At 44.6% G+C, this 18,496-nt stretch overlaps 1 protein-coding gene across 1 annotated transcript in view; it reads right to left on the bottom strand.

Annotated features, from left to right (window-relative positions):
• LARGE1 (LARGE xylosyl- and glucuronyltransferase 1) overlaps positions 1–18,496 on the bottom strand; it is a 515,425-nt gene that overhangs the window by 306,347 nt on the left and 190,582 nt on the right. Inside the window, exons 3-4 of the mRNA XM_008064872.2 lie at positions 17,171–17,472; positions 1,328–1,410 (exon numbers count right to left, since the gene is read on the bottom strand). Coding sequence (XP_008063063.1) covers positions 1,328–1,410; positions 17,171–17,472 — 385 coding nt within the window. The remainder of the gene's footprint in view (positions 1–1,327; positions 1,411–17,170; positions 17,473–18,496) is intronic.

Here is an 18,496-nt window from a genome sequence, read left to right as displayed (position 1 = left end):
GTCTAAGATGGAGAACCCACAGGCACTGATTATGGATGGGTTGGTTGGGGAATCAAGAGAGAAGATGGAACCAACAGGGAATTCCAGTTTCTTGCAGGGTTGGTAGATCTGGGACATACACTATCACTCTTACCTCTTCTTATACCACTGACAGTCAGACTCAGGTGCAGAACTTTCCACTAATTTCTGTTCCTCGAGAGTTTTTCATGACTATGCCTACTTTTGAGAGCCTGCTGGATCCTGAATCGTTCACTCAGTACATTTCCATACCATTGGCTTCATCCACACTTTTCATAAGAATGTTAGAACAGAGCCAAGGGCACTAGCTGGAACTATAGACTCCACTCTGGATATGATCGTGAGTACATACAACAATCAAAACAGTAAGAGACAGAAGAAAAGTCCCATGAGAAAGTAGATGCAAATGGCAGGAGTTTAACTCAGAGGAGAAGGTCCCAGAGAGGCATTATCACTTCCAAGTGGAAGAGGAGTCAATCCTTTGGATGACTGGTCTTGGGTGATCCACAAGGGTCACTGGATATCATCCACAGGTTGGAAAACTTCATTTTAATGTATGGCGGGACTTTTTTTGAGTCAGAAATGCCCAGAGATGGGGTAGGTCACAATGGAATAGAGTAAGCAACCTATATTTGTTTTCTAGGGCTACTACCACAAGATACCACAGTCTGGGTGGTTCAAACAAAAGAAATATATTTTCTCACATTTCTCAAAGTCTTTACCTTTTGAGGGCTCTCTCCTTGGCTTGCAGATGGTCCCTCTCTCAGAGCGAGTTCACATCGTCTTCCCTCAGTACCTGTCTGTATCCTAATCTCCTTTACTTAAAGGATGTCGGTCATATTAGATTAGGGCCTACCGTAACCCCACTGTAATTTAATTACTGTTGTAAAGACCCTGTCTCCAAATACAGTTATATTCTGACATTTTAGGGATTAGAGCTTCAACATAAGAATTTGGGGGACACAATTCAGTCCACAACATAACCTACCAACACGGTGTGTAAAAAGAGAGGTCTAGTGAATGCCAGATAGGGGAAGCCAATATAGAAACTGAAGCACTGAGTTTGGGGTGTCCTTGAAGGTTGCTATAGGTCTGGGAGCTACAAGGCTAAACATGGTGAGACAGCATCTAATTGCGGCTATTAAACACTGTTAACACAATAATCTCTCCAGGGCTTCAGACAAAAATTACATTTTCATGGCTGCTTGAATGACTGATGGAAAATTCTGCCTTATTGAACCCTTCACCAAGGAAATATGCAGGCAGGCAGTGACAGACCTCAGTGCACAACACACAAAGTTGTCCTTACCTATGAAACAGGACGGATTTGACCAGAGTGACGACGTCCCGGCTGGCATTGTATCCGGCACAGACGATAGCAACGTGGATTGTCTGGGAAGAAAAGAAAATGAGGTGAGCCGTCAGACAGACGGAAGAAGGCCTTCCTGGTGCTTCAGATCACACAACAAGAAAAACTGCCCTGATTTCTTGTTGGGATCATTAGAAAACAAAGGGCAGAGTCTGTAGCTGTGGAAAATAACTCAAGACAGTTTTATTAAGCCCTTTTTAATCGGTTTATGGAGCTATCATCATTTGGAAACCATTAAGGCTCTTTTCAATTACATTTGGGGGACAAGAGAGATGGTGATTGGCTCAAATAGGCAAACAGTGAGTCCCCTGCCCCCAAGCTAGAAGATGATGACAACTGATAGAAGAGAGAAGAAATGTGCCCTGAAATGATGAGCCAACAATTGCACATCTCAGACAGAGAAATTATGGCTCAGAGATTGTGAAGTATTCTCACAAGATGTCACGGGTTAGGGTCAACCTGGTAACAGGGCCAGAAGGACCAATGAACCCCTATGTACCCCATTATTCAAAGAACTGAAGGGAACCTAATGGGTCAGTTCATCTAAGTAGTCAGAAGCATAGGCCACAGACATAAGTCTTGGTTCTGTCCTTTAACCCTGGGTGGACCCTGGGAAAGTTGCAGGGTCAGCTGTAAATAAAGACCCTGCCATACAAGTGGCGTGACATGAATCTTGCAAGATGGTGGTAAGGAAAGAATGATACCAAGAATGGAATCTGTTGCCCAGCACACTACCTTGCAATCAGACCAAAAAACATCCTCCAGATCTATACTTCCCAAACAGGGTGCTTTGGTACCCTGGTGTGCTGTGATAGAACTCAAGGATACTCATCTCTTCAATCCTGCAAAGCTACTGGGAAGGGCTGGTACCTTCCAGCTTGGCTACTCCATACTGTCAGCAACTTTTCTATTTTCCTTGTGCCATTCGCTGTGTGTGGCACCACTTGACAAAGATTGGAAAAGACTACTCTAGGGCATCCTAGAGAAGAAGTCATCCAGCCTCTCAAAAAATGAAGAGTTCAAGATCACACTTTTCAATGCCATACCTTCTACTGAAGTGCAGCCTTCCTTGAATGGCTACCTACCTCCTGACACCCACTCTAGATGTCTTCTCTCCTGGGAGTATGGCACAATGATATTCCCTCCAGCACTCAACACTTCCATTAAAGAGAGAGCACTTAAGAGATGCTGCCTCTTTTCCAGAACTACTGACAGCCCTCACTCCCATGGCATGGCTTTCAGACTCCCCATTGTCTTGATTAGCCACATCAAAATGCAGTAGACTGGTATCTGGGTCACATTCATACAGGTTTCTGTGACAATGACATCTAGTTCCCAGGCCTCCTTCAACACCCCACCTTCTGACATCACCATGAGGAATTTGCCCCCCTCAGGATATGCCATCTAACAGCTCTGAATACATATCCATGACTTCTCTAATCCCAATGACCTTCACCCTGCCTTGGCTACCTACCACCAGTGCCAGAAGCTAGACCTCAGTTTCATCCAGAATCTCATTTTCTCAGAAATCCTATAATGATGGGCTTGCCACACCTGCAGGATTCTCAGAGCCTCACATCCACCATATCTGCTCCTAATCCTCTGTAGAAGGTCCTGTTACCTGTCTTTCGGGCCCAACTTGCTGGCCTCCACTAGGTGCATTTGAACCATCACCTCCCCATACGCCCGGCCCCCACACTCGAAATGCAAACCTCCAACCCAGATGGGTACCTGGTACCAAGAAGGAAGAGCAGGAGGGATTCAAGAATGGAATAAGCAGCTTAATGAGAGCTGATATGTACTGAGCAAATCACTGCATTCCAGGCACTGTGTTTAATATTCCATATAGATTATCAGATTTCAGGGTCACAGTAATATGAGACAGGTATAATATGATCATTTTAGTATCCCAAATCAGGAAACTCAGGCTTAGAGAGTTGGGATCTGAATTCTGGAGCACAGATTCTTCACCCTATCGTAGTCAGAAACGCTCAAAAGATCTTTAAAAAATACTCTGTGCCCCGGCCCCACCTCGGATCCATTAACTCATAATCTCTGATGCCCAGTATCTTTAAACACTCTGCTGGAAGGCAATGGCTCTCAACAGAGGGCACCTTACACCATAACTGCCCCTCCAGCCCTCAGGACACTTGGCTAATGCCTGGAGACATTCTAGGTTGGTGGAGGTTGGTGGGGAGGACTTCTGGCATCTGTGGGTAGAGGCCAGGGATGCTGCCCATCCTATAGTGCACAAGACAGCCTCACAACAAAGACTTATCCTGACCAAAAGGTCAGGAGTACAGCAGTTAGGAAACCAGGTATCAGGAAGACGAAAAGGGGTGATGGCAGAAAATGGGGAAGGGGACAGGGCTCAGGTCCCCTGCGTTTTCCACTGCTACCTTTTCCAAGTCTAATTTATGCATGTTTTAATTTTTCTGCCTGTAAAATGAAGACGCCATTGCTTATCTCTGATAATATCTGCAAAAGACTCAGGATGAAAAATTATAATGCAGATGCAACTGTCACCATTTAAATCATGAAGGAAATGAATAGGAAAGTGCCAGCACATGGGAGACATGACTGGGAAGGGGACTGAGACGGGGGAAACATGCTGAATCAGGCTCTTGTGAATCGCAAATATGAGATATCAAACTTTGTCTTGGCTTCAGGGTTCAGAGACTTTTTTAAATGGGCCCATTAAATGTAAGCACAAGCACGCACATTCTCAAACATTTTACATAATTTTCCAATCTCTTTAGTTTCATCGAATACACCTGCCACCATGAATAAATTCATCATCTGGAGCCGTGGCAGCAGGGCCTGACCACCCAGGAAAGCAGAAAATCAAGAGTGTCACCGGATACATGCTGGGAGGTGTCTGGGGTGACCCAAAATTGTGCAGGCCCAGGAGTGAACCACAGGATGGGGCAGGGGTTGTAGCAGGAACTGGGAGAGCAGGAGAGAGGGATCGATGTTCCTTGAAAGAGCAGGGTCACAAAAATGATCTTGCCACGATGATTTTAACTTTAGGTTTGGAAGCTACGGAGTTCGGGTTTTTATATTTCTTAGTGTGGTGGATCAAAGATGGTCACAAGTACTCTGACACTCCTCTTATCAAAAGGTGGGGTCTGAATGCCAGATTCTGATCATTGGCCCTGCATGTATATACTTTGAATTACAGCCCCGTGTTGTGTAAGAGTGAGGTATGTTCTGAGAAATGTATCCTTAGGCAATTTCGAATTGTGAATATCACAGAGCATACTTACACAACCTAGATGGTCTGACCTGGTCCACACCTAGGTCATATGGTACAGCCCACAGCTCCCAGGCTACAAACCTGAGCAGCTGTACCGAATACTGCAGGCAACAGGAACACAATGGGAGTATTATCCATCTAAACCTTTCTAGACATAGAAGCGGCAGAGGAAAAATACGGTAGAAGGGATAAAAATGGGACACCCGTATAGGACACTTCTCATGAATGGAGCTTGCAGGACTGGAAGTAGCCCTGGGTGATTCGGTGAGTGAATGTGAAGGTTTAGGCCATTTCTACAGTAGAATTCACACAAAATGTTTTTCCTTCTTCAAAAACAAATTAACCTTAGCTTACTGTAACTTTTTATTTTATAAACACAAACACATTGTATAGATGTATAATATCTTCTTGCTTCATATCTATTCCATAAACTTTACTTTTTCTGTTTTGAATTTTTTAAAAAAAATTTTTTTAACTTTTCAAACCTTTTTTTGTTAAAAAATGTCACACACACACACACATGAGCCTAGGCCTCCACAGGGCAGGATCATCAGTATCACTGTCTTCCACATCCATATCTCATTCCACTGAAAGGTCTTCAGGGATGATAGCATACATGGAGATGTCATCTCCTGAGATGACAATGCCTTCTCTGGAATTCCTCCTGGAGGACAAGTCTGAGGTTGCTTTACCAGTTAACTTTCTTTTTCCATAATGACAAGAGAGTACACCCTAAAATAACGATAAAGAGTACAGTAAATACTATACGATTACCTGTAGCATAGTCACTTATTAGCATGATCGGGTATTATGTGCTGTAATAATTGCATATGCTGGGCTTTTATACAACTGGCAATGCAGTAGGTTTATTTACACCAGCATCTCCACAAACATAAATAATTTGTTTTGCCATGACATAAGAAAGCTGTGATGTCATTAGATAATAGGAATTGTTCCGCTCCTTTATAACCTGATGGGACCAGTTTCATATGTGTAGTCTGTCATTGATAGATGTTGTCATCATACAGTACATGACTGTACAGATGTAATACTGGTCTTTCTTTGTCTCAAAGTCTGGTTGGAGGATGTGATGATGTTCTCATTTGCCACTCCAAACTCAATTCTCTACCCTTCTTAATTGTTCTGGGCCCCAACAGCCTGACCTTTGCCTTTGGAGACCAAATTACCTGGGTTCATTCTACTGCTGGTCTCTGGCTGAGTTTGGTCAGTGGTAGGCACCAGTGCGGGTCTGAGAGGTCAGATTTTCCTGGCTTTGCCAATGCCAGTGTCATGAATGGAGCTTGCAGGACTGGAAGTAGTCCTGGGTGAGTCAGTGAGTAGTGAGTGAATGTGAAGGTCTAAGACATTTCTGTACATGATAGTCAAATTTACAAAAAATATTTTCCCTTCTTCAATAACAAATTAACCTTAGCTTACTATAACTTTTTACTTTACTTTACTGTAACTTTTTACTTGTATAGCTGTATAATAATATTTTCGCTGGGTTCCACAACACCTCCTGTCTCTCTCTCCTTTAAGCCTCAGGGTTGCAGGGACCCTTTCTGGGAGACACTGCTTCCCCTGGTCAGCTCCTCTTAGCCCTGCCCACACCCTGGTCTTTCATGTAGTCGTTTTCATGCTTGAGCATGTAGGCTGTATCCTACCAGGACCTGACCAAGACCAGTGACCCTTTCTCAGCATCCCATTCATCCTGATGGCTTGAAGGAAAGCACAGAAGACTTTTAGGCATTCACAGATATGTGTTTATCCATAAAAGGAAGGGTACCATGTAACAAACTTGAGAACTCAGATATTTTATTTATAAGTTTTTAGGAGCTTTACAAAGGTCTTAGAGTTATGTACCACAAAAGCTTTTCCTAAGGAAACGCTAAGGCTTTCACTCACTCCCTTTTAGTCCTGGACATGGTGTCTGACACACCTGAATCTCTGCAAACCGTAGCTGAAGATACAGGTAAGGTGGTGCAGAGCTGAGAATTGGGTTCACTCCTGACAGTGCTGGGGTCAAGTGGTGACCTTTATTTTAGAACCTGCAGGAAAGATTCATGCAGGCTGTCCCACTGGAGACTGAGAAGGCTTCTATGACAGCAAGCTCAGTGACCTTGCACCCCAGAGCAACCAGCATCACCCAGACCAGGAGGATGAACAAAGAGCTTCCAGGAGGAGAAGGCATTTTTCAGTGATCAGACAAGAGCAATGTGTCACCCATGGCATTCAAAGACAGCTGGGACATCTGACTCTGTGCTCATCAGCTTCCATGAAAACCTAGGGAAAAAAGTTCTCCATGCTCTGTCCCCCTACTGGAAAAAAAATCCCTAGAGGGTATCTTCTCAGATATGAATATGGAGGGGAAAAAAATCATCGCAAAGGAAATTCGGACCAAACCAAGGGATAGCAGGCAAGCTGCGGTGCCAGGAGAAGTCATCAACAGAGGTTGTTAACACCATGCCAGCCCTGCTTCTCCTTATCTACACAGCCTGATGCTCTCTTTGGGACATTCTGCCTGGAGGCTCAATTCAGTTAGAGCATCTTCTACCAGGGAAACTGAGGTAGTGAGAGGGGAAACCCATTTAAAAGCAGGCATCGACTGTGCTACAAAAAGAATGGCTCTGCCCATACTCTGGGCTGCAGCTGCAGGTGTTGGGGGCGGTCTTAGGTAAGGCCTCCCAGAGGACAGATGTGCCTTGCAGCTGGGGAGAAATACACAGCTGGGGACAGACAGGCACAGGGAGTGTCAGAAGCAGGGATAGGGTAGAGTGGAGAGACCTGGCTTTCAGCCTCAACCTCACAGCTAAGTAGCTGTGTGACCTTAGAAGAGTTACTTAATGCCTCTCAGCCTCACCACCTCATCTATAAAATGAAGATAAAAATATCCACCCCGTTGGGTTGTGTGGGGATTAAACAAACAAGTGCAATAAAGTGCACCAAATAAATAAATGCTTATTAATGTTTACTGAATAAAAAGCACAATGAGACATTGCCCAACACACACCACCTGCCTTAACTTCAACTGTAAGATGGGGACATAATCGTCAAGAAGCTGTTGAGGATATAAAGTAAGTGGCTCTAAACTCCATTGTGCATCACTCACCTAGAGGGTATGTCTAAACAGAGTGCAGGGTGCTCCCTCCCACCAGTTTCTTTTTCAGGTTTGGAGTGGGGGTTCTCAGAACAGCCTATATCCAGGTGATGCTTCTGAGGCTGGCCCAGGGACCCACTTTGAGAACTACAGTTCTAGCTGCAGCACTCCGAAGTGTGTCGATAGTAAAAGCTCAACAGATGTTAGCTGTGATTATTTTGAGAGACTATGAGGGTGTTCAAAGAATCTATTTCTAATTCCTCTCAAGTAAAGAGCACTTCCCCTAACTTAGATAAGACACAGAAAGGCTGCATTCTTCTTCCAGCTACCATCAGATGTACCAATGCCTTGGGATTTACTACTATTGCAGGGTGAGGAAAAAGGTAAAGGGATAAAAATGGGTGCAGGCTTCTACTGTACAAAATGTCCTAGAAATCAGGGGTGCTGGAGAACGGTTCCAGGTCTGCCAACTGAGTCATGTAGCAAGTTATCTCACCTTTCAGATCCTCAACCCCTGCCTCCATAAAACAAAGAGTTTAGAATTACTATACACAGAGTTTTCCTGACACCCAGGATTTTCCAAAGTTCAAGATGAAAGTGAGAAACAGCAGGTAAGTCACTTGTCCTAGGTCCCCCGGCTCAGCTAGTTCATGGCAGAGTGAGGGGTTGAATTCAGAGTCCTGCAGTCAATCCAAAGAAATGGCCTCAAAAAAAGCCATGTGTAGGCAGGCTCGGTGGCTCAGTCTGTAATCCCGCACTTTTGGGAGGCTGAGGTGAGTGGACTGCCTGAGCCCGCGGGTTCGAGACCTGCCTGGGCAGGTGAGACCTCATCGCTACAATAAATCAAAAAATCAGCCGGGTGTGGTAGCGCATGCCTGTAATTCCGGCTACTTGGAAGGCTGAGGCAGAAAGATCGCCGGAGCCCAGCAGGTCGAGGCTGCGGTGTCCGGGAGTGGCTACTGCACTCCAGTCTGGGCGACAGAGTAAGACTCCAACATAACACACACACACACAAAAAGCCGTAACTATTACATTTTTCTTTTCTTTTCTTTTCTTTTTAAAAAGGTATTGCTAATGTACCCTCTCAAATCATCTAACAAACCTCCAGGTTTGCAATTTAGTCTCTTGGGAAACCACTGATCTCAGTATGTCTGCTGTAAATACTAAACTATGAACCCAAAGGTTTCCAACTCTGCAGAAAACAGTAGTAGATGCACCTCCTGATGACTCCCTAAGCCAAGTCTCCAGGAGTTTAGTGAGGGTAGGTGGAGTCACAGACATTACAGACCTGGTGTGAGAAAGGGAAGGAGTGTCTCTCAGTGCCTCCTCCACAGACAGAGCTCAATAAATGGATGACAAATAAATGAATCATCTGGGATTTTTTATTCTCCATATTTCCAGCCGGCTTAAGGACCAATGTTCTTGTGTTACGGAGAATGTAGTCACCTGAGGTGCCAGAAATACAAATTTTTACAAAAGAAAAATATTAAGGAGTAAGACTGATTTTGGAATGGGTCAACAGAAGTTTAATGGATACAGGTAGACCCATGCCCAGAGCAGGTGGATTCTCTAAAAACAGACCAATACTGATGCTTTGTGGATGGTATGTGCTACTCTCCCACTTGTAGAACCTCTGGATGAGTGGCCTGATCCAAAAAGTCCACACATATTAGCCAGAAAAGTCATTCAACAAATATTAGCTGAGCACCATGTGAAACAAGCTGGAAAACTCATTAAGCCTTCTGGCTTTTGGAATATGCCTTAAATCTAGAATGTTCTGGTTGTTCCCCTAACCTACTATCCAAGTCTTTCCAATGATTCAAGACATAGCTCTACCTCTTGGGAGCTTAGTTTCCTCATCTATAAAAAGGGGTAATAGCAGGGTTGACTTACTGTTGGATAGATGAACTGAAATGACTTCTGGGAAGGGCTTCGTTTATAGTAAGTTGAAGTTATTCAAGACCTGAGTCTTAATTTTCCTCAAAAGTCAGGCATCAGGTCCTTTCCTTCTTCCCTCAGTCCTCTCTTTACCTTTAAGTAAGGTTTACGGACAATATTGCTCCATCATTGAAAGGAACGTTTTCAAAGCTGCCCAATTTCCTCTGATCTGTCAAGTGTTGATGGTGCCTTTTACTCCTCCCCATACAAGAGGGTAAAAGACACAGAAATGAATCTTTATCTGGGCTGTGGCAGCAACTTTGCAAACTTAAAACAAGACTATTTTCCTCAGCTGTAGATGCATCATTTTTAAATGAGGGACTTACATCCTGATTTGTTATTCTCCATAGAACAATTTTGAAAATAAGTTTCACAAGATAGCACAACATACAAAGCAGATCAAGACAGGGCTACTTTGGGGCAAGCACAAGACAAAGCTACTTATGGCTCCTTGCCTTCGCCATAGTGTAGTAGCCAGCCTCCAAGACTGTCCCCAAAGATCCCTATCACCTGGTTTTCATGCCCCGGTAACCTGTGATACGTTGTATCAGGGCCAGACTATATGACCAATAGAATTTTACAGAAGTAACAGTGTACAACACCTGAGGCTGTGTCATAAAAGTTACTGCGGCTTTTGCCTTCCTCTCTGTTTGCTTCTGGGAAAAGTTAGCTGCTATGTCTTGAGAGTGCTCAGTTAGAACTAAGGAACTGAGGCCTTCAGCCATGACAATGAATTATCTTAGAAGCAGAGCCTTCCCAGAAGACATTTAACTGTAACCTCATTAAAAGTGCAGAGTCATAATCTGCAACTAAGCTGCTCCTAGATCTCTGAATTTCAGAAACTGTACGAGACAATAAATGCTTGATGTTTTAAGTGGTTACACATCGGGGTATTTTGCTATGCAACAATAAACAACTACTACATATGGGGAGGGTACCTGAGACACCTGTATGATACCTAGGGCTTCCTAAAAATCACTATGCAAGACAATCCCACTAAGTTCCTTCCAGCTACAACATCCCCTAACTCCATGGCCTGACATTTAAGAAAGATATTCTAGTGGCTTTACATCCTTGAAGAAGCCTCAAAGAAGGCATATGAAGCTAATGAAATGTGAGTCCAAATGCTCTAATGATATCTTCCAACAGCAATGTGGGATATGGGAAGACTGCTGGCAAACCCCCTTCCCTGCTGAGTTATTATGCAATGTTCTTGAAGATGCAATTTTAAAAAAAGAAGAAAAAGTAGATCAAAATACTGTGGGGTTAGTTAAGGGCCCAGAAGATGCAGGTGAGAGGCTTCAAGTTTTATAAACATATTGCCTCCAGCAAAAAGCCAACCCCCAACTGAGCTAACAAATGCAACCACAATCTGGAAGGCAATTTAAAGAAATCTAACTTATTTAAAAAGAACAAAGAGATCCTTGCTTAGACTCATTGAGGAATGATTACCCTCATGGAGTTGCTATAGCCTCTCCCCCACCCCACCCCATGAAAGATCCCTGTAGCATGACTGGTCACCCTGAAGCCTTCAGAGGTGAGGCACCTGCCAGGCACACAATAAGGACTGGGCTCAGCAGCTCATGAGAGTCTGGATTCCAGAAGCCCAAATGGCTTTAGTGTAGCGACTTCAAGCACAGGTTCTGGAAGCAAAGTGCCTAGGTTTAAATGCAAACTCCACCTTTTTCTGCCTGTTGTGACCTTGAAATAATCAAGCAACCCTGAATGAGGGACACCAACCAGAACCACTCAGCTAAGCACTTTCTCAATCTCTGATCCACAGAAACTACGAGAGCTAATAAGATAATTGGTGCAAGCCGGGCTCGGTGGCTCAGCCTGTAATCCTGTGCCTTTGGGAGGCTGAGGTGAGTAGATTGCCTGAGCCCGCGGGTTCGAGACCCGCCTGGGCAGCGAGACCTCATCTCTACAATAAATCAAAAAAATCAGCCAGGCGTGGTAGTGCATGCCTGTAATTCCAGCTACTTGGAAGGCTGAGGCGGAAGGATCGCCGGAGCCCAGCAGGTCAAGGCTGCGGTGGCCGGGAGCGGCCACTGCACTCCAGTCTGGGCAACAGAGTGAGACTCCAACTCAAAAATAATAATAATAATAATAATAAATAATTGGTGCAGATTTAAGCCATTACATTGCCTAGCAGAAGGTTTCTAATCTGTAAAATAAAGAATGTTGTGTGAATTACATGAAGTATTTTATGTAAAGCTTCAGGATGACAATTGGTGCATTTCAACAGCTGGCTGAATGTTAACTTTGATTACTGCTACATTACTACTAAGAAATAAAGTTCAAAGCAAGGAGCAGAAGGAAAGACAGATACTTCCTTAAGGAGGGGTCTGATATCAGAGGGTACCATTGGTCTACTTTCCATAAAATCTATCTATTGTGACAGTTTCAAAGTATACTCACAAAGTGTTCGACATTGAAAGATGGGAGTGTGTTACTTCCTCCTTGAAAGTGAGTGGGTTTTTCTGATTATTGCAACTAAAAGAATACACTATCAGCAGAAGTGACACGATGTGACTTAAAACCTTTAGCTGCCATGTAAGCAGCTGACTGCCCAGTGCAGCCATGTTGTAAGGAAGCCCAAGGTAACCTGTGCAGAGACACCATGAAGGCAGGCCCTGAGCCTATAAGAAGAAAGGGAGCCTGGGCCAGCACCCACTGCTCCAGCTCCTGCCACAAACTAACACCAGCTGTATGAGGGAGACCAACCAGAACCACTCAGCTAAGCCCTTTCTGAATCTCTGACCCACAAAAACCATGAGAGCTAATAAAATAATTGGTGCTGCTCTAAACCATTAAGTGTTAGGTGATCTGTTGGGTAGCAATGGAGAAGTGGAATATCCACAATAAGTACATGTGACACTCTACAGAGTCAGTTTCCATCCTCCTCCTCCTCTCCCATCTTGCTTAATCCTCACAACCACACTGGGAAGAACATCATTTTCTCATTTTAGAATGATGACACAGACCCCAAGAGGGTGACTGAATCGTTCAAGGTCATGACTAATAAGTGGCAAAGGAAAGATTCCTATTCAGGAATTCTGACTCCAATTTCTGTGATTTTTTTTTTTTCCTGCTGCACCATAGCTGATTCCTAGGTTAGACTTGAACTAGAAAGGCGAGAAAAATACACATATACACACACAGGTGTGAGTGAAGATCAAAAGGGATCATTCTGCTCCAACTTTCCAGGCACAGAGAAACCAGGCCTTCCTCAAGCAGCATCACCCAGACTACAGAAATACCCAAGGATAAAATAAGTGGCTATCCGAAGGCCACGTAGTTAGCAAATGATAACAGGGCACTGGGACTGAAGAGGTCCTGTTGTTTGTATCACTAGATATCTCAACTGACAGTCTGGGCATCATTTTAAGAAATGAGTTTTCAGAAATACTTGTCATACCCCAGAGAAGTTTCAGCGTACCCACAGATGATGGCAGCATTCTTGGCCCTGAACGCTGACAGGATGTCAAGATGAGCTTCAGCACTTGTAACCAAAAAGTGCCGTGATGAAGGGAGCTTCTATTTTGACTCCATTGACTGACATGTCTTGTCTACCTCTATGGTTTTTTTTTCACTAAAATCTTTAAAGTCACAAATTGATGGAGACAGAGGATGTATACTGTTCATGGTAAATGTGTGCCCGTAGTAGATCACTTTGAAATAAGATGGCAGCAGACCAAGACTTCAAATGCATCTATGGAAGGTCTGAACAGGGGTTCATCACAGAAGAATTCTACCAAAATGACCTTCTACAGGTCTAAAAAGAAACATTGTCAAGAAACACAAACATAAGAAAAACAAGTGAATAAAACCGTTACCAGGTCCAAAACAAAAAACTAGAAAATAATTTACAGTAAGAGTCAACAAGTTCAAGTTCTAAATTCCTATGTTGCTATCCTATCTTTCAAAGAACACAGGGATAAAGAGAAATGTATCAATAATGTGCTGTGTCTTACAGCAATGTTTTCTAAACAGTCTCTCTTATCTCAGAATCACTGGAGAGATTTTTTTTTAATACCCATAGTCTTAGATCCTACTCCCAGAGACTCTCAATCAGTAGGTTCAGATGGGTCCCACAGATATGTAATTCTAATGCACAGCCAAGTCTGGGAACAATTCATGTGTCAGAGAATGTTCACTGTAACTGTAGTAGCAGAACTTCAAACTGTTATTGGAGAACACGGCTTCCTTGAATAAAAACTCTTTTCCCTTGCTTCCCTTGCAGCTAAGTGGCAGCTAAGGATAGCCATGAAACTAAGCTATGCCAATGGATCTAAAAGGATCTGAGGTGTGAAATTTCTAAAATATGTTCTCACAGGAAGGTGAAATGCTCCACCTTGACATGCCTTCTTTCCCACCAGCTGGAATGCAGAAAACATAGCTGAAGCTCTTTCTTGTGGACCATGAAATGACCTTGGGAACGTCAACCAAACAGGTTGGGGCAAAAGATAAAGGAATCCCTGATATGGGCATTCCCTATATCAATGCCCTCTAGACATCTTAAACACAAAGAGAAGACAGGCACAAATCTTGCTTAAGCCATTGTTAGTTGGGATTTTTTGATAAATCACAGTAAAATCTACGACCAATACAAATAACAACCTTATAGTTTCCCTCTAGGTCTAATGTCCATTATCACCACTGAAATGGTATAAGGCAAGAACTTGATTTTAATCTGCAATTTACCAATGAGGCAACCGAGATAAATTGTTATTACTTGCTCAAAGCCACATGGCTATTAGACTAGGAATGGGGCCAGGATTTAGACTCATGACTCCCAGCTTCAAAAATGAATGGTCTTTGCCTACACTATTTTGCAGGGGATTCACTACCAAAACTGAATGTGTACCTTTCAGAAAACTGAGCAGACGAGGAAAGCTGCTAGCTAGAGAATCTACAGCAGGAAGAGAAACCTCCCAGCAAATACAGGCATTGTCTCCCATTTGTAGCTCTTTTATTCCTTTTCCATTTCTTTCTTTTTTTTTTTTTTTTGAGTTGGAGTCTCACTCTGTCACCCAGACTGGAGTGCTCCCCATCACTGCAGCCTCGACCTGCTGGGCTCTGGCGATCCTCCCGCCTCAGCCTTCCAAGTAGCTGGAACTACAGGCGCACACTACCACACCCAGCTAATTTTTTTTTGATTTATTGTAGAGATGAGGTCTCGCCAAGTTGCCCAGGCAGGTCTCGAACTTGCGGGCTGAGGCAATCCACTCACCTCAGCCTCCTAAAGCGCGGGATTACAGGGTGAGCCACTGAGCCCCGCTCTTTTTCCATTTCTATTGTTCACTTCCTTGATTCTTATCAGGTTTTTAGGTAGCCTTGAGTCATAATAATGTAAATACACTTGGGGAAAAATAATTTCCTCACTCTGGGCTATCTCAACTAGTTAGCAGGGTTCTCATCCAAACTAATCCACCCTAAACTAACACGTCACGGCCGTGACCCAGCCCACAAGAAATCAAACAAACCTTCACCAAGGCAAGAAAACAGATGTTCCCAAAATTAGGGCCCCCCCCCCAACCAGCCTTGACCAAGGAAACCAATCAGCCTGCCCATTAGCATAGATGTAAAACAGAGACCATGGCTGCCAAAGAGCAAAGGAGAGCAGGCCTGGCAGATGGTCAGGGCTGAATCAATGTGCAGCATTTCTCACCTCCTGACATTCGTATTTTTTTGTTTATCATTACTTCCTCTCCCCTCCTGCTACAGAATTTAAGAATCAGAAGAAAGGAGGTCTTGTATTTTGTTTGTTTACTGCTACTTTCCAGCACACAGAACAGTGTGAGATACATGACACAGGTGCAAGACGTGTTTGTCAAATGAATGAACAAACAAATGAGAACGGTGCAGTAGGACCTTCCTCACCTAGGTCCTCTGGCCTGGGATGAATGACCAACTCGCTATGTCCTCAATTCCTTCCTGCAGAGACAGCACAATCATTTCACTTTTCCTACTCACACGATCTTCCTCCTTGGACTCCTCAATCTGCCTCTCTCTCCACCCATCCATACTTCATCCAGGCGGGAGAAACCATGAAAAATGCTCCCATCCTCAAGGGGTGTCCTTGCAGTTCGTCTAAAGTCTCCTCCTTCACTGCCAAGCGTCTAAAGAACTTAGTCTAAATCGCTGCATAAGACCTGTATTTCTTCACGACGCACTGAATTGTATCACCAGTACTACTAAAAATCCCACTCACATAAACAGCATACTACACTTTGAAAGAGTTATCTCTTCCAGGAGTTTGAAGTGTAATATTCTTTATTCCAGGAAATGGAGTAAATCTGTATTTAACTAAAGGTAATAAAAAATACCCATAATTTTGAAAACATACTGTGTACCAGGCTCTATTCATGGCTTTATCCGGCCATCTCATCTACGTCGCAAAACTGTTCTGTGAAAACAGATATTATTTTCTGAAGTGTACTGTCGAAACTCCTGAAGTTCAGAGAGGTTACATAACTTGCTCCAGTAAGCACAGCAGAAGCCACCAAAGCTGGGATAGGAACTCAATCTTGTCTGTCTCTCAAAAGTCTTGCTTTTTTTTTTTTGAGTTGGTGTTTCGCTCGGTCGCCCAGACTGGAGAGCAGTGGCCACTCCCAGCCACCGCAGCCTCGACCTGCTGGGCTCCGGCGATCCTTCCGCCTCAGCCTTCCGAGTAGCCGGAATTACAGGCACGCACTACCACGCCTGGCTGATTTTTTGATTTATTGTAGAGATGAGGTCTCGCGGCCCAGGCGGGTCTCGAACCCGCAGGCTCTGGCAATCCCCTGACCTCAGCCTCCCAAAGGCGCGGGATTACAGGCTGAGCCACCGAGCCCGGCTAAAAGTCTTGCTTTCTGCAGACATGCTCTCAGTCTTCCCCACCACGGAAACAGGAAGAAGTGAGAAACCAGTGCTCACAGACACGAACGCAGGACTTTGAGGGTGGGAGGAGCAGTAGAGAGGAGTGGGCCAGTGTTCCGAATTTCGAAAGAGTTGCCAAGAAAGTATACTCTAAAAGGCAGGAAGCGATATAAAGCTACAAAAGTTCAAATTACTGCTTTAGATAGGCAAACAAGTTTCTGGTCCTGAATTGCTGAGGCTGTTGATACCCTGGCCCGAGGGAACTGTCCACCAGGGCCACAACCCCAATTGCACCATTTACACTATAGTCTAAGTAACAGAAGTCTCAGGATGACAACTAGGTGTAGAACCCCTGAGCGTGTCAAAATGAGCCACACGGAAACAGCTGGTAGGTTCTACCAGCTAGCTTAACATCTCTGTGGGATGAGGCCTTCTTAGCCCCATCTTTCAGAAGGGAAAACGAGGCTGCGAGAGACCAGACGACTTGCCAGGCCATTCAGCAAAGCCGGTGAGCACGCCGAAGTCACACTCGGGCCCCGGCACTGGCTGAGCCTCCAGAAGGCACGGGCAAGGGGTGAGGCGCCCGGCACGGTGGGAGCCTGCCTCCCGGGCTCCAGGTGCCCTTTACCTCGCACTTCTCCACGACCGGCTGCTGCCCGCACTCGGAGCTGTTGCCCGCCACGATGCCAGCCCGGAGGTTCTCGCTGTCCCCGGTACCCTCCTCCATGGAGTAGGTCTTGGAGTGGTTGCCGCGGCGATGGGCGGGGGCTCGGCCCTGGGCCAGGCTGAGCTGCCGGCGGAGGGCGCGGTTCTCCTCCTCCACCTCGCGCACGCGCACCTCCAGGCTCTCGCGCTCCCGCTGGCTGGACGCCGAGTATCTGGGGCTGTGCGCCTGGGACTCCAGCGGGGACAGGGACACCGGCTTTCCATCTGAGGGTGTGAAAGGCCAGGGGAGAGTTAGTCAGAAGGAACCGCGCCCAAGCCCCTCCGGGTCGCCCAGACTTCCATTCCACAATCCTGTGTCTAAGGGAAAGCAGATGGAAAGCAAGTTACAAATAAACGCATCCAGGTTTGGGAACAAAGTTGAGAACAGAATGACTTGCGGCAGCAATAAAAACAAATATGCTTTTTAGAGAAGACAATCATCATAAAAATTGTTCCTAATTAAACGCACTGCCGTCCTTTCTCTACTTGGCATGTTTCTAAGTAGGCATTCTTGACAAGAATGCATTATGAATGTGAAGGAAAGGTAGAGGGGGTTGAGGTGAAAGAGGGAGAAGGAGTATGAGGGAGAAGGAGCAAGTGAAGAAGAGCAAACGAAGAAGAAAAGGAGTAAAAAGAAGATAATGATAAGATGGCGAGCTCTTCCTATGCGAACTCCCATGCATCCTTCAAAACCCTGATTACCTCCCAGGGGAAACACTCCTCCATTTGCAGAAAAATACATGCTTCGGTATATTCCAACAGTAATTTGAACATAGTGCTGCAAAAACACTTATCTGACATTCTGCTTTTGGTAAACTGTTTTAACTAAATGTGTCCTATGAAAGTTGGGAGTTCAATGAGGGTAAAGGTTGGATCTTGCTTGTCTTTGTGGTATGACTGTATCAATGCCAAGAATAAAATAATTAAAGGCAACATGGGATGAGAAAGTAGGAGCATGAGCAATCCCAAGGCTATGCAGCAAGCTAGCAATTAAATTATTATTTAATTATTAATGCAAAAACCTCATCTCCCGAGGGTACTTAGTATATTACCTTGTATTTAGTAAGTGCTCGATGTATGCTTACTGTGGAGAAGCCCCAGTGACACAAAACATACCTAAAGCTGTCACTTCTTTCGGTCCCCACTCTCTAGAAATCCTGGAATCCAGCTACACTTTACAGCTGCTTCTGGTGCTACCAAGCAAAAAGTCACATCTCTAGAAAACCATCCTCTCTGCCTTCTGTCAAAA

Source organism: Carlito syrichta, unplaced genomic scaffold, assembly GCF_000164805.1.
Source record: "Carlito syrichta isolate Samal-C Ts95f unplaced genomic scaffold, Tarsius_syrichta-2.0.1 Scaffold308088, whole genome shotgun sequence".
Lineage (NCBI taxonomy): Eukaryota > Metazoa > Chordata > Mammalia > Primates > Tarsiidae > Carlito > Carlito syrichta.
Note: the sequence above shows the minus strand (reverse complement) of the source record. Positions and strands in the feature narration are given on the sequence as shown.